The 22,843-nt window shown below is 45.9% G+C and overlaps 1 protein-coding gene across 1 annotated transcript in view; it reads left to right on the top strand.

Annotated features, from left to right (window-relative positions):
• Positions 1-22,843, top strand: part of ADGRD2 (adhesion G protein-coupled receptor D2) — a 49,303-nt gene that overhangs the window by 24,014 nt on the left and 2,446 nt on the right. Inside the window, exons 15-24 of the mRNA XM_087944266.1 lie at positions 396-498; positions 650-803; positions 2,440-2,573; positions 4,500-4,615; positions 7,481-7,601; positions 12,658-12,699; positions 14,374-14,427; positions 17,260-17,395; positions 17,494-17,552; positions 21,174-21,204. Of these exons, the coding sequence (XP_087800392.1) occupies positions 396-498; positions 650-803; positions 2,440-2,573; positions 4,500-4,615; positions 7,481-7,601; positions 12,658-12,699; positions 14,374-14,427; positions 17,260-17,395; positions 17,494-17,552; positions 21,174-21,204 (950 nt within the window). The remainder of the gene's footprint in view (positions 1-395; positions 499-649; positions 804-2,439; positions 2,574-4,499; positions 4,616-7,480; positions 7,602-12,657; positions 12,700-14,373; positions 14,428-17,259; positions 17,396-17,493; positions 17,553-21,173; positions 21,205-22,843) is intronic.

Below are 22,843 nucleotides of genomic sequence, written 5' to 3' on the forward strand. Positions count from 1 at the left end.
ACCTCTAATAAAGGAGAAAATTGCAGTAGTACAACACACTTAGTCGTTGTTGTTACTTGCGAAGTCGTGTCCGACCCATCATGACCCCATGGACAACGTTCCTCCAGGCCTTCCTGTCCTCTACCAACTTCTGGAGTCCATTTAAGTTCACGCCGACAGCTTCAGGGGCTCCATCCATCCCCCTCCTTCTCTGCCGTCCCCTTCTTCTTTTGCCCTTCATCTTTCCCAGTGTGAGGCTCTTCTCTAGTGAGTCCTTCCTTCTCATGAGGTGGCCAAAGCCTTTGAGCTTCATCTTAGGATCTGGCCTTGCCAGGGTTGATCACCTCTAGGGTGGAAGGGTTTCATCTACACTTAGTAGAGCTTGTGCCTAAATCTTTTTTTTCCCCTTTCAACAGGGTCCCCAAAAGTGAACGAACCACCGTGCATAAAAACTTGATCTTTGCCTTGGCTGCCGCAGAAGCCTTGTTAATGTTCAGTGAATTGGCTAAGATCAACCAGGTCAGGAGAAGAGCTGGGAAACAGGAGGAGAACCACCTATGTGATGTCCTACCTGTGCTAGCTGAATGGGGGGGGGGGGCACAGAGAATCCCCCAAGTCCTTTCCTCCTTCCCCCAGACATCTGACCAAAGGACTCCCCGTTTCTCTCCAGGGTGTTTGCTTCGCTGTCACAGCCTTTCTCCACCTCTTCTTCATGGCGGCCTTCGCTTGGATGTTGGTGGAAGGTCTTCTGCTCTGGAGCAAAGTAGTGGCCGTCAACATGAGCGAGGATCGGAGGATGCGGTTCTACTATGTGACCGGTTGGGGTTTGTATCCCAGAGGTCAAGAAGGGGAAGGGGCAACGGGAAGACCCGTGGAGTTCTTCTTCCTTTGAACCAGTTGACCCAACTTGAGTAGATCAGAGGTCTACTGTGAGCTCCACTCATCGTACGCATTGATGGGAAGGAATGGAGTGGATTTCCAGTAGGGAAGAACCACATTGGGGAAGGAGCAGTCGAGTCCGTTGGATGGAAAATCACCAACTCCTCGTGTCAATTGGACATCTCTGTAGCTGACATGAACCCAGCGGTGGGATTCAGCTGGTTCACGCCGGTTCGAGCAAATCGGATGTTAAATTTATATCTGGTTCGCCGAACCGGTAGTTGAACTAACTAGATGGCCTTGCCCACCTCCGCCCCTCCCCTCCCAGGTGTTTCCACACTGCCCGTTTTGGGTGCAGGTAACTGCAGGGTCTGTGTGGAGGTTCTGGGAAGATGAAAAATGGCCGGCCTGGACGTTCTGGAAGTCCAGAAATGGGCCTGTTTCCGACTTCCGGAAGGCCTCCGGAGTCCGGGGGAGGCCATTTTCACCTTCCCAGAGGCCCGAGGGAAGCCTCCGGATTCTGGGGAAGGTGAAAAATGGCCCTCCAGGAAGTTCCAGTAGGCCACGCCCACCATGGCCACGCCCACCCAACAACCAGGCAGAGAACTGGTTGTTGGGATTTTGGAATCCCACCTCTGCATGAACCACAAATCAGCCAACAATTCTGTAGATATCCCCATTGTGCAAACGAAACCTGTTCTATTACTCTATGGTTGAATAGATTATACAGATACATCAAAACATTCTGAGTAAAACCGGATTATATAACCACATAGCCACTGTCTAAATGTGTGTTCTTACCAAGGCTTCTGAGACCATAATTAAGCACACGCTTAGTCCAAACAGCTCTTGTTTTATTTCAACACTGGGAATAATGTTCATTCCCAGCCCGTAATGAGTCCCAAACAGTTCATCAAGATAAGCACCCACCTTTATCTCCTTTGAATTGCTGCTAACAATTAAAGTGTCAAATTAATTGTAAAAAGCCAACTGAAGTACAAAGTCCACACAGAGCGTCAAGGTTAAATCCAAATAGAGCGAACGACGTTGCTTCCTGCAAAAGTTTCTCTACCTTTGCCTCCCTTAGGGGAGGGGCAATCACTTCCCAGCCTTACTCCCAAGCTGCCCCTTTTGTTTCAGCTGCTCTTGCCTTCTGGCAGCTCTGTGCTTACGCGCACTGGGAACAGGCTCCCCTGGGTCCTCTACCTCACTGCTGCCAGACTCTGGAGGCTCCGGAGTCAGCACCCCACTCCCAGATGGTCCTGGCCCCACCTCTGCATTGGACACAGGACCCTCGTCCGAGTCCTCTCCAGAATCCTGGACTGGTCCCCGTTCTTCCCCATTGTCCGATTCCGCTGCCGTCTGCACTGACTGCTGGCGAACCACAACATGTGTTACTTGAAACTCGGAGACGACAGGTTGGGTGACCTTCCTAGGATAGACCAGAAAGGGACAAGGCAGGTGCTAGTTAGAGACAATGAAACGCTGAAGCAGAGGTCAGCTGTGGTCCTTCCTCCATGGCCAAGTGGACTGTGGGAGATGGGATGGACACTGACCTACCAATCTCTCCCTTCCTTGCAGGGCTTCCTGTGCTGATCGTTGGCATCACTTTGGCTACGTCGTTCAACAAATACGTGGCGGACAATCACTGTTGGCTGAATGTGCAGACAGAGGTCATCTGGGCTTTTGTGGGGCCCGTCCTCTTTGTCCTAACAGTAAGGGCCAAAGTCTTTTGGCTTAAACCCCTGGCCTTCCTCATCCACCCTCTTGCATTTTTGAAGGGCCCAGAAATCAGGGACCGTTCATGCCCACCGTCCAAGAAGTTGCTTGCAACTTCGACATTTCGATATGTCCAACGTCACCTCGGGTACCAGTGGGAGTTTTCCTCAGCATCAGTGGAGTCGAACTTGGAATCCTCTACAGGCAAAGCTATGATACTTGCAATTCCCTGACCCACCAAGCCTTGAATTAATCAGAACCTTAGATAGGTACAGTCAGTACATTATTTAGCGGTAACGTCACCATACTTTCAGGTGAGACTTTTTTTGGCTCTGCCAGCTGGGTCCAAGGTTATTTCTGTAGACACATAACAGAATAACAGAGTTGGAAGGGACCTTGGAGGTCTTCTAGTCCAAACCCCCGCCTAGTCAGGAAACCCTACATCCCTGCAGACAAATGGTTATCCAATCTCTTCTTAAAAACTTCCAGCGTTGGAGCATTTACAACTTCTGGAGGCAAGTGGTTCCACTGGTTAATTGTTCTCACTGTCAGGAAATTTCTTCTTAATTCTTGGTTGTTTCTCCTTGATTAGTTTCCACTCGTTGTTTCTTGTCCTGCCTTTTTAGTGCTTTGAAGAATAGCTTGACTCCCGCTACTGTATGGCAGCCCCTCAAATATTGGAACACTGCTGTCACGTCTCCCCTAGTCCTTCTTCTCATTAAACTAGACATACCACAAAGTCCTACCTGTCAATGACTACTTCAGCTTCAACCGCAATAACACACGGGCAAACAATAGATACAAACTCAATGCAAACCGCTCCAAACTCGGTTGCAGAAAGTACGACTTCAGCAACAGAGTGGTCAATGCCTGGAATGCCCTACCTGACTCTATTGTTACATCCTAAGCCCCCACTCCTTTCACCTTAAACTATCCACTATTGCCCTCACTCCATTCCTAAGAGGTCTGTAAGGGGCGTGCATAAGTGCACCATCGTGCCTACCATCCCTGTCCTACTGTTCCCATTTATTCATACTCATGCATTATGTATATACTTACACTTGTTTATACTTATATGTTAATATGTTCATACTTATACTTGTTTTCTCATACATGCTTGACAAACAAACAAATACATAAAATAAACAAAATACCTAATTCCTGCAACCATTCTTTATATGTTTCAGCCTCCAGTCCCCTAATCCCCCTGGTTACTCTTCTCTGCACTCTTTCTAGAGTCTCAACATCTTTTTTACAGTGTGGAGACCAAAACTGGATGCAGTATTCCAGGGGGTGATTTGACTAAAGCATTATTAAGTAGTATTAACACTTCACGTGATCTTGATTCTATCCCTCTATTAATGCAGCCTAGAATTGCATTGGCTTTTTTGGCAGCCGCAGCACGCTGCTGGCTCATATTTAAGTGGTTGTCCACTAGAACTCCAAGATCCCTCTCACAGTTACTGCTATTGAGCGAGGTACCACATATACCGTACCTGGGCATTTGGTTTTTCTTGCCTAAATGTAGAACCTGACTTTTTTCACTGTTGAATTTTATTTGTTAGGGTTTAACTCTATTTCCTAAAGCGCCTGTAGGCCAGACAAGAAACTGAAGAAGGAGAGATTCAACCTGGAAATAAGGAGGAACTTTCTGACAGTGAGAACAATCAACGCATGGAACAGAAGTTGCCTTCGGAAGTTGTGGGAGCTTCATCACTACTGGAGGCTTCCAAGAAGAGACTGGACTGCCATCTGTCAGAAATGGTGTAGGGTCTCCCACTTGGGTGGGGGGTTGGACTAGATGACCTACAAGGTCCCTTCAAATTCTGTCAATCTTTTAATCTGTTAGGTGTGGTCCTTCTAGGCTGCCCAGAAGGAAAATCTGGGGGCCTTTCTTCACAGTCCTTGTCCTTGTCATTTAGGTGAACACCTTTGTGCTGTTCCGAGTGGTGATGGTGACAGTCTCCAGCGCACGGCGTCGGTCACGGATGCTGACCCCCAACAGCAGCTTGGAGAAGCAGATTGGGGTTCAAATCTGGTGAGTCAGACCCATGGGGGCATGTGTTCCTTCCTCGTGGGTGCAAAGCTAGACAGCTTAACAGATTAGCAGAGTTGGAAGGGACCTTGTAGGTCATCCAATCCAAACTCCCACCCAAGCAGGAGACCCCACACCATTTCTGACTGATGGCAGTCCAGTCTCTGTGGGATGAAGCTCCCACAACCTCCGAAGGCAACTTCTGTTCCATGGGTTGTTTGTTCTCTCTGTCAGAAAATTCCTCCTTGTTTCCAGCTTGAATCTCTCCTTGATCCACTTCCATTCATTATTCCTTATCTGGCCTTCATGTGCCTTGGAAAATAGCTTGACCCCTTCCTCCTCTCTGTGGCAGCCCCTCAAATATTGGAAGATGCTCTCCTGTCTCCCCTGGTCCTTCTCTTCCCTAGACTAGCCAGGCCCAGTTCCTGCAACCGTTCTTCATATGTTTTATTATCCAGTCCCCTCATCATCTTGGTTGCTCTTCTCTGCACTTTTTCTAGAGTCTCAACCTCTTTTTTATAAGTGTGGTGACCAAAACTGGATGCAGTACTCTAGGTGTGGCCTTACTAAGGCTTTGTAGAGTAGTATTACGGTAGTACCTGAGTTGATCTTGAGTACCTCACTTGACCTAGAAAAAAATTGATCTGGCTGCCTTTTGTTAGTTCTCCAACTTATTTTGACATGATTCTGTCTCTTGGTGGCCTTTGGCATGGATGGAGATAGAGATATTCTTTTCCGCCTTTCAGTCAACAAAATTAGATCTGGGAGATGATGGATTAAGCCAGGGACAGTTTGATCACATTTCTAAAAATGTTCCAAACTTTGGCGTCCTTCAGTGACTTTTGGCAAGACATAGCATTTGGGGTCAAAAAAAATTGACGTCGGCGCATGAATTCTGATTCAGAACGAAGACGAATTGCTAAAAATGTGCCAATTTTGGAAGCTTCCCCAAACATCTAGCACCGTCAAAGAATGGTTTCCATCACCATCATCTCTAGTGTCTTCGGTTCATAATTTGAATTCACAATTTGACAGACTTGAACCCTGGGCCCGCTCTAACAAAATGAAATTCAATGTAGAGAAAAGTAAAGTCCTACCCTTAGGCAAGAAAAACCAAAAGTACCCATATAGACTGGGTGAAACCAGGCTCAATAGCAGGAACTGTGAGAGGGATCTTGGAGTCTTAGTGGATAACCAGCTAAATAGGAGCCAGCAGTGTGCAGCAGCAGCCAAAAAAACTAACGCAATCCTAAGTTGTATTAACAGAAGGATACAATCAAGATCAAGGGAAGTACTAATACCACTCTATAAAGCCTTAGTAAGACCACACCTAGAGTACTGCATCCAGTTTTGGTCACCACACTATATAAAAAGATGTTGAGACTCTTGAAAAAGTACAGAGAAGAGCAACCAGGAGGATGAGGGGACTGGAGGCTCAAACCTACGATGAACGGTTGCAGGAACTGGGCCTGGCTAGTCTAGGGAAGAGAAGGACCAGGGGAGACAGAAAAGCATCTTCCAATATTTGATGGGCTGCCCCAGAGAGGAGGAGGGGGTCAAGCTATTTTCCAAAGCACCTGAAGGCCAGGAATAATGGATGGAAACTGACCAAGGAGAGATTCAACCTGGAAATAAGGAGGAATTTTCTGACAGTGAGAACCATCAACCAGTGGAACAGAAGTTGCCTTCGGCAGTTGTGGGAGCTTCATCCCTGGAGGCTTTCAATAAGAGACTGGGATGCCATCTGTCAGAAATGGTGTAGGGTCTCCTGCTTGGGTGGGAGTTTGGATTGGATGACCTACAAGGTCCCTTCCAACTCTGTTAATCTGTAAAATTTCTGCCCAATGTTTCTGGAGGACAGAGGACCGTTTAGAAACCGGACCAATAGAATAGAGCACCTTATTTTTTTTCCCCCACCTTTGGAAGGGACATCCCTGGACGACACTGGTTTCCCTCCCTCCAACCTCTTCTTCCAAAGCCATCTCTTGATGCTTAGAGCCACTGTACCCCTCTCTTCTCCTCACCTCTGCTCCACACTCAGCGTTATCTCTCCCAGAGCTTCCTCCGATAAGCCCGGCGGATGGCAATCTCTTTGTTGCTTTTTCAGCTGGCGCCGTGGGCAGCCACAAAACACACACACTGTTCCTCTGGTGTTGTAGATAGCCTCCACGCGGTTTTGCAGGGCTGAAGGTGGAGGCCGGGCGATGGAGGGCGAGATGACATCTTTTGCAGTTGGGGGCTTGGTGGCATCTTCAACCTCTGGGTGGGTAGGATGACTTTAGAAAGAGGAAATAAAATAAATAAATAAAATAAAAAGGTCCCTGATTGAACCGGCCTGCAAAATTAAAGTCGTGCTAGACTGGTTTCCACTGGGCTCCATTGCGGCTCTTCTAACTTCTTGCAAAAATTCTGGATGAAGAAATCGGGATTTTAGAAAAGTCACCCACAATACATTCCGCTCTTCTGGGTCTCACTTCAACCTCTGGATAGAGGGGTCGGATTCAAAGCTTTCTGGAATGGTGATGAACTGAGGACAGGGTCTCTTTCTATCTAGACAAGGAGCGAGAGAAAAAAGGCAGGGGGGGGAGGTTTTGTCTGGTTTTGTTTGGAGGTAGTTTGGAAAGACCTGCAGATTATTCCTCCGTATGTGGTTGTGGAATCTCCTTCTGTTCGCATGCGCTGAGAGCCATCTCAGGCTTTGAGATAAGGAAAAAACCCAAAGCAGAAGATTACAACCCGAGCATCTTTCCACCCGAGACAGAGAGAAGGATGGAGAAATTGCCTCCAAATGAACCGAGTCCAGTTTTGGGACTTGGCTAGGAAGAGGCCAACTTTTTTTTTTTTCCCCTTGTTCTGCTCCATTTCCAGGGCCACCGCCAAACCCATCTTGGTGCTGCTCCCTGTCCTGGGCCTGACCTGGGTATGCGGCATCCTTGTTCACCTCAGCGTTACCTGGGCCTACATCTTCATCATGCTAAACTCCCTCCAGGTGAGTTAGTGTGGAGCAAAGCTTCTGTCTGAAACATCTGCAGAAGGTTCTTGCAGCCCCAAGCGAAGTCCACCAGGAGTTGCGAGGAAGCAGAATTTTTGCATCCAAGGGACACAGGCAAAAAGTGAAGCCCAAAAGGTTATTTACTGGTCTCGGCTGTGAACTGGGTGCCCCCCAAAACACACACCTTTTTCTAGGCAGTTGACCACGTTTTCTTAGATGCTCCTATGGGGACCATACATCGTCAACAGTGGCCCTTGGGTTCAGCAGTTGTTGTTAGTGCAGCTTGAACCTCGGTCAGAAATTCTTGCTGAAAGGGGTGGATAGAAATAAGGGGGCAGCCCTCTCAAAGCCATGAAGTAGTTCCTTGAATTTGGTCTCAGCACAATACAAGCCCAGCCTACTGTCTGTCAGTCAGTCAATCGATCGATCGATTGATCAGGAATAGAGCTGGAAGGTGCAATGTCTCGTGGACACAAAACATAGTTTAGCGAATATAATTTTGATTGACTACCTGACTCAGTCTTTTCCTCCGAGACGAATACTCTGGATCAAATTCCTTTATTAAACACTACACTGTTTAATAATGTATTAAAATTAATAAGATGTAATAGGAAGAATATTACATTATGAAATATTACACTTGGGAAAAAACCTTCCCTTTTCCTCTTTCCCTTCTTGTTCTTTCCTTCCTTCCTTCTTCCCTTTGACTCTTTCCCTTCTCCTTCCTTCTCTCCTTCCTTTCTTTCTCCCACCCTCCCTCCCTCAATCCCTCCTTTCCTTCCTCTTTCCTTTATTCCTCTTTCGTTCATTCCTCTCTCCTCCCTCCCTCTTTCCCTTCTCCTTCCTTCCTTTTTCCCTTTCACTCTTTACCTTCTCCTTCCTTCCTTCCCTCCTTCCTTTCTTTCTCCCTCCCTCAATCCCCTCCTTCCCTTCCTCTTTCCTTTATTCCTCTTTCCTTCATTCTTCTCCTCCCTCCCTCTTTCCTTCTCCTTCCTTCCTTTTTCCCGTTCACTCTTTACCTTCTCCTTCCTTCCTTCCCTCCTTCCTTTCTTTCTCCCACCCTCCCTCCCTCAATCCCTCCTTCCCTTCCTCTTTCCTTTATTCCTCTTTCCTTCATTCTTCTCCTCCTTCCTCCCTCTTTACCCCTTCTCCCTCCTTCCTCCTTTTCCCCTTTTCCTCTTCCTTTACCTTTTCCTTCCTTCCCTCCTTCCTTCCTTTTCCTCCCTCCCTCAATCCTCCTTCCTTCCTTCCTCTTCCTTCTCCCTCCCTCCCTCCTCCCTTCCTTCCCCTCCCTCTCCTCTCCAATCCTTCCTCCTTCTTTCCTTTCCTTTCCTTTCCTTCTCCTCCTTCCTCTCTCCTTTCATCTTTTCTCCCTTCCTCCTTCTTTCCCAATCTCTCTTTTTTCCTCCCTCCCTTCTCTTCTCCTTTTTCTTCCTTCTTTCCTCATCTGTCCATCTTCCCCCACCCCTCAATCTCATCTAACCATCTTTCCTCCCCGCAAAATAAAATCCACCACTCAACCCAGGAATCAGAAACAAACACAGACAATTGAGCTGGGCTGCCTTCAATGCACTGGTAAAGATTGTTTGGAACAAAACAGTATTTAATTGCCACAGCTTAGCCCAGGGATGTAATTGCTCTGCAAGAAAGACAGACAAAATATTTATGGGCCCCTGGGATGTCAGCTTTCCTCCCCCTTAAAAATTCAGCTGTCTAAAGAACCAGGTGGGATGCAAAGAGGCTGAGCCAACCAGAGGCAGGAGAGAAAGAGACAGAAAGTGTGTGTGTGTTTGTGTGTGTGTGTGAGAGAGAGAAAGAGAGAGAGAGTGTGTGTGTGTGTGTGTATCTGTGTGTGTGTGTGTGTGTGTGTGTGTGCGTGGGTGTCCTCTTCCCACCCATCTGCAAAGAGTGCAATGGGGGTGTGTGTGTGTGCAGGGCTCCTCCTCCTCCCTCCACATGCGTGGGAGTCCTGCGGTTTGCAGAGAGCTACAATTAATGCGTCAGCTGCAAAAGTTTTGCGATAGGAGAGAACAAAATAAAAGAAGCCAGAAGCAAAACCCCTATCGGATATTTTATTTTATTTTTTAAATAAAAATAAAAGCAGAGAGCCAATGCTTGGAGTGCAGAGTTGGGTTGATTTCCAGCTAGGAAATGAAATTCTGAACAGGCGGGGGCGGTGGGGGCATGAAACCTTGGAGGGCAGAGCGTGAACAAACACAGAGATAGCCTCAGTTTCCCCAGGCAGCTTTGAAAAGGGAGGGTTTTTTTTTGTTGGGAAAAACAAAACAAAAACTCACAACTCTTTAAAGCTGCGAAGAGCCTCTCCTGGCTGCCAAGGCGACAAAGCTCCGCTGCGTTTCTGCAAAGTGTGGGTGTTTGTGTGTGATTTTTGTGGGTCAGCCTCAGCTTCGGGTTCCTTCTCTGTAAAATGCAGGGAAGGGGGCAGCTTTCCAACTATTTGGTCCCATTTGAAATAGCAGGATTTCTATTAAGACTGGGCCGAACTAGCACAAAATCTGGGGACCATATTTTCATAAGGAAAACAAAAAAACTAACAATAATTGTGTTTATAATTTGGCTTTGCAAGAAAAATCCAAGAGCAAAAAAACCAGGAAAATAAATACATCAAAAAGGACACTTTTCCAAAATAAAAGATTGCTGTTTGTAATAAAGGAGCCTGTTAGAAATGAATCCCTGACAATTATTAATCATAAATCATCCTGAAAATTAACCAGCGGTCTTAACTCTAATGTGCATTTCAAGACCCAATTGAAACCAGCAAAATTTCCTCTTTCCAGACGTCTATAAGGCAAGCTCACTTTGCCCACTTACTTTTTAAATACTTATCTCCCGAGGACAAAAATAAAAGTTTTCTAAATTGTATAAACCATTTTTTTGAGGGGAGGATGGGATAAAATTGGTTTTAATGATGTTTATTTAATTTCACTGGCATTGTCCTCTTTCCTTTCAAGGCATTTTTTTTTTTTTTTTTGGGCTGGAAATAGATTTTCTAAAAAAAAAAAAAAAAAAAAAGAACAGAAGAGAAAGTACGGAGAAAGTCCAAGAAAGTTACAAATTATCTGGACCCCTTATAAAATTCCAGGAACGAGGCATCGGAATTGCACAATATAACGTTCTCATCTATTTTATCCTTGGCCTATAAACTCCAGGGAGCTTTTAGCCTCTAGATGGAGATGTTTCTAGTTTCTGAAAATTGCCAGAAGCCAGCTGAGAAAGTCAAGATATTGGGCTTTTGATTCCTGCCCTGTTTTTTTTCTTTTTTTACTTCTGTATCCGAGATTGAGCTGAAAATTTTAGCTAGAAAGTACCAGCAAAATAAATAAATCTAAAGGAAACTTTCTTTTTTAGAAATAAAAGATAATTGTTTAGAATAAAGGAGGTAGGAAATAAGTCCGCCACAGTTATTAATAATGAAATAATAATGAAATAATAATAAAAGAATGAAGAATAGAATACAACAGAATAGAAATATTGGAATGAAATAGAATAGAATAGAATAGAATAGAATAGAATAGAATAGAATAGAATAGAATAGAATAGAAATATTGGAGTGAAAAAGAGTAGAATAGAATAGAAATATTGGAGTGAAAAAGAATAGAATAGAAATATTGGAATGAAATAGAATATAATAGAAATATTGGAGTGAAAAAGAATAGAATAGAAATATTGGAATGAAATAGAATAGAATAGAAATATTGGAGTGAAAAAGAATAGAATAGAAATATTGGAATAAAATAGAATAGAATAGAAATATTGGAGTGAAAAAGAAGAGAAGAGAAGAGAATGGAATATAGAAGAGAGAATAGAACAGAGTAGAGTAGAATAGAATGGAATGGACTATAGAAGAGAGGAGAACAAGAATAGAATAGAATAAAAATAGAATAGAGAATAGAACAGAACAGAACAGAATACAATGGAATAGAATAACAGAGTTGGAAGGGACCTTGGAGGTCTTCTAGTCCAGCCCCCTGCTTAGGCAGGAAACCCTACACCACTTCAGACAAATGGTTATCCAACATCTTCTTAAAAACCTCCAGTGATGGAGCGGCCACAACTTCTGGAGGCAAGCAGTTCCACTGGTTAATTGTCCTCCCTGATAAGAAGTTTCTCCTTAATTCCAGGTTGCTTCTCTCCTTGGCTAGTTTCCATCCGTTGTTTCTTGTCTTGCTTTCTGGTGCTTTGGAGAATAAGTTGATCTTTGTGGAGCCCCTTAGATACTGGAATGCTGCTGTCATGTCCCCCCCCCCCAGTCCTTCTTTTCTCTAGACTGGCCATACCCGGTTCCTGCAACTGTTCTTCATATGTTTTTGACTCCAGGCCCTTAATCATCTGAGTTGCTCTTCTCTGCACTTTTCCCAAAGTCTCAACATCTTTTTTTCAACATCGCCACCCTCTATCTGGATCCAGCCCCCCCAAAAAAAAAATCAGATTATTTTTTGGGCAGCTCCCTCAGAGCTGAGCATTAGTAGTTGTCCGTTTGCAAAACAAAACTCCAGAACAATTCACTTTCCAAAGGGGACCAAGCGCCTTTCGCATCTTCTCCACCTCCTATCACCCCCCCTGGATAGGTCTCTGCATTGCAAAGCTGTGTTATTTTAATTATTTCGTGTCCAGGCTTTCCAGCGGAGCGTAGTGAAAAGAGACAAGAGTCCAGCTCTGGGTTTTCCATCTTGAAAACAAGGACCCGTTCAAGCCTCAAGGAAAATGGTCCCCGATTCTTAGGTTAACACAATGCCAAAGCTGCAATTCTGCAATGCAAACAGACTTAATTGATTTTTTGTTTTGTTTTGTTTTTCATTGTGGGTCACTGGAAAAGGGAAAAAAAAAGAGCCTGGAATTGTGAATTTCTCCTGTCCATCTTTTTCCAGCTGTGGTCTGAATGGCTGGTGGGAAGAAGAAGGGAGAGCAACCACTAACGCCTTTCCAGTTTTGCCTCTCAGCCTTTGCAACAGCTAAAACAATAATTTTTTCTGAGCTAATATCTTTTCAGCTTGTCTGTATGCATTCCCCCCCCCCTTTTTTTTTTTTACAGGGCCTCTACATATTCCTGGTCTATGCACTCTATAACAGCGAGGTAAGACTGGGCTTGGAAAAACAGCATCTTGTTAAAACGAAACAATCCTCCACAAGTTTCTAGTCCTTAAGATTTTAAATATACATGCAGGAAGGTGTGGGTGGTGGCTGATCTATGGGAGAGAAGCTGATATCTCTCTCTCTCTCTTCTCTCTCTCTCTCTCTCCTTCTCTCTTCTCTCTTCTCCTCTCTCTCTCTTCTCTCTCTCTCTCTCTCTCTCTCTCTCTCTCTCTCTATATATATATATATATATATATATATATATATATATATATATATATATATATATAATAATGTTTATATATGGGTACTTACATGTATGTGCCTTGTTCGGTATTTCAGCATAGTTGTGCTTTTAAAGAACGTTCAGCAGATCCATCTGCCATCATCAGGCTTCTGATTGGTCCGTCTGTGAGTCGACTTTACAGTGGTTTAGTGGACTCACAGACGGACACAATACAAGCGATGATGGCAGATGAGAGCTACAACTTTAAAGCACAACAGAATACACAAGCTGAAGGCCAGTAAGACAAACTAAACATTTTATTTATATATTTATTTATTTATTTATTTATATTATATATATATATATATATATATATATATATATATATATATATATATATATATATGAGAGAGAGAGACAGACAGACAGACAGACAGAAAGACAGACAGACAGACAGACAGACAGATAGATAGATAGATAGATAGATAGATAGATAGATAGATAGATAGATAGATAGATAGATAGATAGATAGATAGATAGATAGATAGATAGATAGATGATAGAGATGAGAGAGAGAGAGAGAAAGAGGGAGAGACGATAGATGGATGGAGAGATAGAAAGATACATAGGTAGGTAGGTAGATAGATGGATGGATGGATGGATGGATGGATGGATGGATGGATGGACAGACAGACAGACAGACAGAGAGAGAGAGAGAGAGAGACAGACAGACAGACAAACAGATACATAGACATAGAGATGGAGATAGAGATGAAGATAGATATAGATATAGGTATAGTGCCTCAAGATTAGGAGATTATGTGCATCAATTATTACAGAAGTTTGAAAAAAATGCTGGCTTTTTCAGTAAAACAAGCATGTTATTGCCAGCTGGGGATTCAGAGAGGACAAACAGATCCATTCAATTCATTTTTTGTTTTTGCTTGTTGTTGCACTCACAAACTTAAGGACCAATCATTCAACCGTGCGTTGGGGTAGACATATCAACGCAAGGCCAGATTTCCTATGACAATTCCCTCCCCCCTTTTTTTCCCTTACCCATAAAAGAGGGAAAACCTACAGCCAAAGATCCTGCAGGATTCCAGATGTTGCTAAGTGGCCTCTGCCTGCAGCCCCACAGAGCGGGGGAGTAAGGGACACTGGGAGGTGTCGTTTGCCATTATGGGGAGACGTCATTCGATTGTCCGCCTTTCCCCCCCCCTTCCCCACGAGATACTCAAGGAGAAAGAGTTTGGAGAAGTGTAACTACGACACCCATCTTCCCCCAGCTCCCTGCTCTGTCAACTGTCGAATTGGGAGGTTTCTCGTTCACCTGCACAGAAAATTTAGTCTGATCTGAATTCCGCGCCTTCCTGAGTTCTGGGGGAGCATCGTGGCTGGACGTTTTGGACCCAAAGGCTGATCTCTGTTTGTTGTTCCGTCTCCAGGTACGGAATGCCATCCAGAGAATGAGGGAGAAGAAGAAAGCCCTGTCATTCACGGTAGGTCAATCAGAATAGATCCTGCTCAAGCAGGACAGGTAGCTGTCCAGTTTTCAGACAGGTGGCTGTCCGGTTTCTCCTTAAAAACCTCCAGTGATGGAGCAGCCACAACTTCTGAAGGCGAGCCATTCTAGCCATTCTTCTGGTTCAATTAATCAATCACAATAGAGGTGGAAGGGACCTTGGTGGTCTTCTAGTCTAGCGGTCGCCGACCAGTGGTCCGCGAGAAAATTTTGGTCCACAGAGAAATGTCACCCCGCAAAGCAATTAATCCAGGCTGCGCAGGAAGAGAGAGAGAGAGAGACAGACAGACAGACAGACAGATACATAGAGATGGAGATAGAGTTGAAGATAGATATAGATATAGGTATAGTGTCTCAAGATTTCTGGCAGAGTTTGGGGGAGAGAAAGACAGACTTTGGCTGCTTTCCTTGCGTGTAGCTAAAAGCAGAAGAAGAAAGAAGTAGAAAAAAGCAGCCCGGTGGCCAGGCCAGGCGCGTGGGGCGAGTGGGGCAAGTTCCCCCCCCTTTGCCCCTTTCTCCCCCTCCCCTCATTCCCTGTTGTGCGCAATGCAAGCGACGCAAGCCTTGTGTTCCCCTGGGCCATGCAAGAGTGCAGAGGACAGCAACCAAGAGGATTAGGGGACTGGAGGCTAAATCATATGATGAACGGTTGCAGGAATTGGGTATGTCTAGTCTAGAGAAGAGAAGGACTAGGGGTGGCATGATAGCAGTGGTCCAATATCTGAGGGGTTGCCACAAAGAAGAGGGGGTCAAGCTATTCTCCAAAGCACGTGAGGCTAGGACAAGAAGCCATGGATGGATATTAATCAAGGAGAGAAGCAACCTAGAACTAAGGAGAAATTTTCTGACAGTGAGAACAGTTAATCAGTGGAACAAAACTTGTCTCCAGAAGTTGTAAATGCTCCATTGCTGGAAGTTTTAAAGACGAGATTGGAAAACCATTTGTCTGAAGTGGTGTAGGGTTTCCTGCCTAGGCAGGGGGTTGGACTAGAAGACCTCCAAGGTCCCTTCCAACTCTGTTATTCTATTCTATTCTAACCAAAGAAGAGCCAAGAACTTAGATACCTGGTGAGCCGAGCCTTCACTGACATCAAGATTCAGAAGTTAGTTCTGATGGACCAGGACATTGGGGTCAAAGATAACAAAGCCACGTGAGGCCAGAAACACATAAAGTAAGATTCCCCTCACATTTGCAGGAACTGCCCGGTCTAAACTACAAAGTTTCATAAAAACTTCTCAAATTGAAGCCAGCTGCAGTTGTAAGTATTTGCATCCCTGGGAGTTTTACTCACAAGGAGACATCTTACTCTGAAGTAGCCCGTGGCTCAGTGGCTAAGATGCTGAGCTTGTCGATCAGAAAGGTCAGCAGTTTGGCAGTTTGGTTTGAATCCCTAGCGCCGCATCATGGAGTGAGCTCCTGTTCCTAGTCCCAGCTTCTGCTCAACCTAGCAGTTCGAAAGCATGTAACAAAAAAAAATGCAAGTAGAAAAATAGGGATCCCTTTGGTGGGAAGGGAAGAACGTTCTGTGCGCCTTCAGTGTTTAGTCATGCTGGCCACGGAGATGTCTTCAGACAGCGCTGGCTCTTCGGCTTTGAAATAGAGATGAGCCCTGGCCCGTAGAGCCGGAAACGACACGCACGTATGTGCAAGGGGAACCTTTACTCTTACCTTTACCTTGATGGCTTTCTGAAAATTCTGAGGTGCCTTAGTTCTCTCTTCCTCAGATGATGTGGGAGTTCCTTTGTCCACCATTCCAAGATCTTTCCAGATCCTTCCATAAATGGTCTGGAAGAAAGGCATTGGCCGATATGGGGCAGCGACACGCCGGAGCTGTCTGTGTCTCTTGGACACCGTTCTCAAGAACATCTGGATTTCTGTGATCCAGATATGGAAAGGCCTCTTCTGGGGGCTGGCCTGGTAGAATTTCTGCCATATTCCCTCTCTTAAAGGAAGCTAGCATCTACAGGAGGCAAACCAAGTTTAGCTTTCTCCCAGAGGAAGTAACTTTCTGCCTTCAAAGTCGTAGGGAGCAGGGGTGGGATTGGACCGGTTCGGGTGAACTGATAGTTCCGGTTATTTTTGGGTCCCACCCACCCACCTCACCCCTTTCCTGTGCTTTATTTCCTTGTTTTTGAGCTGATTGGCGGGGCAGAGCGGTTTCATTGGTGGTATTCTAGTGGTTCGGCATGGTTCAGCCGAACTGGTTCACTCCAACGATCAGCTGCTGGGGCCTCCCACCTTCCCCGGGTCTATACTAACCTTTTGCATGGCACAGCCGAGGCTGAAAAGCAGGAAATAAGTAGCAGAAGGGGAGTTGCAAACGCTGCACATGCACGGAGCATGCATTGGGTGCGCGCACGTAGGAAGTGCTCGCACGGGCGTGCAAAGCCCGTCCTCACACAGAACCAGTAGGAAAACTTTTTTGCCACCGAGTGGTTTTGCCACCCGTCAGCTGTTTTAGTCACCGGGGATACAGCAGAAGGTAAGGATTGTAGCTAAAAATGGTCTTTTCTAAATGTTGTGCGCGCACGCTCCCCGAACCGGTTGTTACACCGGTTTTAATCACTTAGGGAGCTGGATCCAACGATAGATGGACAGACCCTTCTCTCCTACCTTTTGAAATTGGTCAAAACCACCTTCAACCCCGTTGTTTTCAACGGGTCAGCTCAGAGGAGAACTGCCTGGAGCTGGATGCAACCTCCCTTTGCACGAAGTTATGAAGGCCCACCTGCTTTTTCAACATCTTAGGAGGGTTTTCCTGCTTCCTCCCAGGTTTCCTGCAGGTTTTCTCTTTCCCTCTTGTTTCAGAACTGCTCCCACCCTGTCAATTACCTGTCGAGTCCTAGGAACACCTCCTGGGAGATGGCCAGGTTCAACCCAACCACCCCGGAGAATACAACCTGTTCCAGCGAGAAGGACAGCCGTAAAGGTAGGGAGAGTAAAGGTAGGGAGAGCAGGTGGGCCTTCCGGCCAGCAGGAAGACACACGCTGCATTCAGATGTTGGTTGTTGCACCCAACTGATGCGCCTTTTCCTCATGTAGGGAACTTCAGTGCCAAAATGCCACGGAGCGTTTCGTCAATTATGTCACCTGAGAAACCGGTAAGTCCCGCCCAGCCACACCCCCCTCAGAAAATGCCCTAAACCAGGGGTATCCAAACTCGATTTCTTTGAGGGCCACATCAGGGTTGTGGTTGACCTTGGGAGGCTGGGGTGGGCGTGGCCAGGGAGGGCGTGGCCAGCTCGATGTCATTCATATTGGGGAGAGGCACTTGTGGTGGCCAGGTGCTTAGGCAGGACTTCTCTGAGACCCTCCCTCCCTCTCATTATAATCTCCTTCTTTCTTTCCTTCCTTCCTCCCTCCCTCCCTTTCTTCTCCCCTCCCTGTTTTCCTTCTTTTTCCTTCCCTCTTCATTCTCCTTTTGTCTTCCTTCCCTTCTTTCCTTCTTTTTCCTTCCTTGCTCTTTCTTTCTTTCTTTCTTTCTTTCTTTCTTTCTTTCTTTCTTTCTTTCTTTCTTTCTTTCTTTCTTTCTTTCTTTCTTTCTTTCTTTCTTTCTTTCTTTCTTTCTTTCTTTCTTTCTTTCTTTCTTTCTTTCTCTCTCTCTCTCTCTCTCTTTCTTTCTTTCTTTCTTTCTTTCTTTCTTTCTTTCTCTCTCTCTTTCTTTCTTTCCTCCTTGTCTTTCCTCTTTCCCTTTCTCCTTTCCTGCCCCTTCTTGGATGCTCAAATGCAAAAGGGGAAATGCTCCTCCTTTTGTTTTGCTTTTAGTTTGTTTTGCCAGCCCTCTGCCAGCCAAAATGGAGCTTGGCGGGGCAAGTGCAACCCCCCTGGGCCCCATTTTCACCGGCAAAGGCGCCACGGGCTGCTCCTTTGCCGTTTCCAGGGTAGCCCTGCAGGCCAGATCTAAGCACCTTGAGGTTGCCCCCCCCCGCCGCCCTAAATGATCACCTGCACCTTGGGATCAAGCCACCATGTCGATGTGAGCGTATGGCACTGAGCCACCTCACCTCATGGTCTCTTGTGTAGGATAAAACAGGTTCTAATGGCCATGTATGGGCTGTACGCCCTGGCCTCAGTCAAGCTATTGTCCATGTTGCATGGCTCCACAAGCGCTTCTTTCTCTGGGCCATCTTTGGACCCCCAAACACCTGGAGGACTCCAACTGCCTCTCCCTCAGAAAAACTGCTCTCTCCCCTCCCCTCTTCTTTCCTGCCCCCGCCCCCGTTTAATCAGCGAAGTGAGCTCGCCAAGCAACCTCTCTGGGCAGTCTTCCTTTCGGAGGGTCCGGATTGGCTCTAGCAAAAGCAGGGTGCCAGTCGCCTCCGCGGGGTTAGATCCAGAGACCCATCGTCATTGCCAAGTTACCGGGCACCTGGTCTTAAGCACGGGCTAAAGCAATTAAGCCAGCTGGGGCGGTCAGCGCTTAAGCGTTGCCGCTGGTTTTTAAATGCCAAGGCCAGCGTTGGTACTTAGGAGGGGGAGAGGCAGCGTCGTGCCTGGTTTCCGCATCTTCTTCCCCAGCTGGAGAGACCAGGAGGGGGGGTCAAAGGGGTCTTCAGGATAAGGCGCATTCTGCTCCTGTTTTTATTTTATTGTTTTATTTTGCAACGGGAAAGATCGTTGTTCGGTTTGTCGGTTTAAGGCAGGGGTCTGCAAACTTAAATACTCAAAGAGCAGAGGTAGATTCAGCCGGTTCTGGAGAACTGGCAGCGGGAATTCGGCTTGCATGCTCAGGGCCCGGATGTCGGCCAACTGGATCAGCAGGTGCCGGAATTTGTCCATGGCGTGGGGATAATGGACGATGGTGTATTCCATCAGGGCCAAGTTGGCTTTTTCCTGGGCTTCCTTCACCACGCTGGAGTTCTCCACATACTTCACATCTGCAGCCAAAAGGAGAAAGCAGGCAAAGAGTGGGGTGTCAGCCCGGCCTTTTCACCCACCGAGAGGTGATTCAGCCGGTTCTGACCGGTTCTAGAGAACCGGTAGCGGAAAATTTGAGTAGTTGGGAGAATCGGCCAAAATCACCCCTGACTGGCCCCGCCAACCCCATCTCTTCTCTGCCTCCTATTGAGTCCCAGATGATCGGCTGGGTCTCCTTTGGTTGCCCTGAACAGGAGAACGGAGCTGGAAAGCAGGCTAGTGGGGAGGGAAGGAAGGGGGATTTTACAGTAACCTTCCCCTGCCATGCCCACCAAGCCACATCATGCCCACCAAGCCATGCCCACAGGGCTGGTAGTAAAAAAAATTTGAACCCCACCACTGTCAAAGAGCCATTTGGACCCGTTTTCCCACAGAAAACAGAACACCGGGAGGTAATAATTTAACAACTGGTGTGACTGCGAGAATGTGTGGCCAACTCGACGTTCACTCCCTCCCACTCAGTCACCTCAGTGAATCTCCATCCCCTGCCATCAGGGATGACCTTCTCAGGCCAGGTGAGGAATGATGGGGACGGATCAGCCAACAGGGAGCCAAAAGAGCCGCATGTGGCTCCGGAGCTGTAGGTTGCTGACCCCTAATTTCATGGGCAGCCCACCTTTCTTACGTGCGACCCAAGAGGGGAGGATTAAATGATCCCATCGAGAATCGGCAGCTGTGCGGGGGGAGGTGGGGTAAAAAAACATGCAAAGATTGGCTCTCGGTTGTTTGTTGTTCGAGATCGACTTCCAGATCATAAGGTCTAGAAACTTAGCTTTGTGGATTTTTTTAGGTGCACCTGCAGAGTGCTGCGTGGGCGTGTAATTATGCGGGTTGGTGCATATTGAGGGAGAATATCTAGGCAGGGATTTATGAGTCAACAGTGACTTGATGACACTTTATATACATATGCACACACACACACACACACACACACACACACACACACAGAGTATATACATACACTCGCTGGGCTCAAACAACGTTTTGTCTGTGATAAAACCATAAGAAGGTTTTTTGATATGAGTGAGCTGAACCCACAGTGGATTTGCTGAACTCGGGTGAAAATGCAGCTAGCATTGGGGTTGAATTCAAGGTTCATTGTGGCTGTGTTTGTGCCACTTGCTCACCATTTTAAAAGGTTTTTAAAAGACTGGGCAGCCCCTTATCCAGAGGAGGTTGGATTAGATGACCCTCAGGGGGAGAGTCGCTTGCTTCCTTGCAGACATATGGACTACAACTCACATCATCCTCTAGGGCTCCAGCAACAAGGAGGCTGCAGCCCCTGCGAGGCGAAATGGATTAAAATAGTTTTTACAAGGGGTGGGAGGCGCATCGTAAAAACACGAAATAACTCTCTCTTTTAAAAAAAAACAAAAAAAACACACGATTGCACCTCCATTTCTGAAGGGAACGCAGGTTGGAAAAAGCCAGCGATCCAGAAAAGAAATTAGAAAAAAAAAAGAAAAAAGAAATTGAGGTGGAATTTGATCACAATCTCTTATAGCATTTCAGAACAGAAAGGCAAAAAGACAGAACTCTGGTTTGGGGCAATAAATATTTTTTTAAAAAAAAATAGGAGTTATTTCGGTCATCCAAGATGGGATTTTAAGCACTGCTAGGTTATATGATCAATGCTCACATTTGCAAACTGAAAAGAGCTCCGGTGAAAGTTTGTTTAGCAAAGTTTAATTCGATATTGTTTTGCTACGGAACTGGAGACAAATGGGAGTTACCTGCAGAGATTTTTGGGGGGTGGGTGGAAAATCATCATCATCATCTTTCTCTCTCTTTCTCTCTTTTTCCAGGCTGTACAACTGACTGCCTTCAAATCATCAGGTAAGGCCTCCCGCTGTTAAGTTCAGCCTTGCTGAATTTTCACTGGTTCAGGGCTGGAAAAAAAACAAACCTCTGTCTTTTTAACTGGAGAAGCCATGCCTCAAATTGCACTTAGCTAGAAGCCTCTTCTCACGCTCAGAATCCAGACCTGAGTATCCCTTCTCTGCAGAATGTTTGTTGAGAAAGTTGCAAAATAATACTAATAATACTAATACTAATACTAATAAGGAGGAGGAGGAGGAGGAGGAGGGAGGAGGAGGAGGAGAAAGAGGAGAGGAGGAGGAAAGAAGAAGAAAAGAAGAGGAAGAGGAAGAGGAGGAAAGAGGAGGAGGAGGAGGAAAAAAAGAGGAAAAGAGGAGGAGGAGGAGGAGGAGGAGGAAAAAAGAAGAAGAAAGAAGAGGAAGAGGAAGAGGAGGAGGAGAAGGAGGAAAGGAAAAGAAGAGGAAAAGAAGAGGAGGAGGGGGAGGAAAAGAAGAAGAAAAGAAGAGGAGGAGGAGGAGGAAGGGGAGGGGAGGAGGAAGAAAAGAAGAGGAAAAGAAGAGGAGGAGGGAGGAAAAGAAGAAGAAAAGAAGAGGAGGAGGAGAAGAAAAGAAGAAGAAGAGGAGGAGGAAGAAAAGAAGAAGAGGAGGAGGAGAAGGAGAAGAAGACCACCAAATGAAGAAGAGAACAGAGGCATGGGAAGACAAAGCACATTAAAAAAATAGAAGGGTAAGCAGATAATAAGAAGACCGGCCAATGGCTAAGAGCAGGGAAGTTAAAGAAAGAGACCGAGGGATTAATTCTGGCTGCGCAAGACCAAGCCTTAAGAACAAAAGTATGCAAAGCCAGAACTGAGAAGACAGGAACAGAGAGTAAGTGCTGCCTATGCAAAGAAGCTGAGGAAACAGTGGACCACTTGGTGAGCTGCTGCAAGAAGATCGCCCAGTCAGACTACAAGCAGCGGCGTGACAAAGTAGCAACAATGGTGCAATGGAAGATCTGCAAGAAATATCATTTGTCCATAAGCAAGAACTGGTGGGACCATAAAACAGAAAAAGTCATAAAAAATGAAAAAGTTAAATTGCTCTGGGACTTCAGAATCCAGACAGATAGGCACCTGCCACATAACACCCCGGACTTAACAGTTGTCGATAAGAAAGACAAAAAAGGCTGGAGAGTGGATGGGGAAGTGCGTGGAGACAGCAGAAGAGAAGAGAAAGAACGGGAGAAGAAAACAAAATGCAAAGACCGACAAATAGAAATAGAACGACTGTGGCAAAGGCAAGCAAGGGTAGTACCAATGGTAAAAGGTGCCTTGGGTGCAGTCCCGAAACAACTGGAGCACCCCTTGAACACCATCAGTGGCATTGACAAATTTGCCATCGGTCAATTGCAGAAGGCAGCTTTGCTTGGAACAGCTTCCATCCGGCAGCGATCTCTATAACACCATCAAACATCCAGATTTGCCTATCCCAGGTCCTTGGTAAGGACTCGATAGGTAGACAAAAATGTCACACCCAGTCTGAACATCTGGCTGACTGTGCAAATAATAATAATAATAATAATAATAATAATAATAATAATAATAATAATAATAATAAATAATAATCCATCAAAATGACGCAATTGTAGATAAAACATGTAACAGTGATATTCATTG

This window comes from Notechis scutatus, chromosome 15 (genome assembly GCF_049901735.1).
Source record: "Notechis scutatus isolate UNSWTSFEM ecotype Mainland chromosome 15, rNotScu1.2, whole genome shotgun sequence".
Taxonomy (NCBI): domain Eukaryota; kingdom Metazoa; phylum Chordata; class Lepidosauria; order Squamata; family Elapidae; genus Notechis; species Notechis scutatus.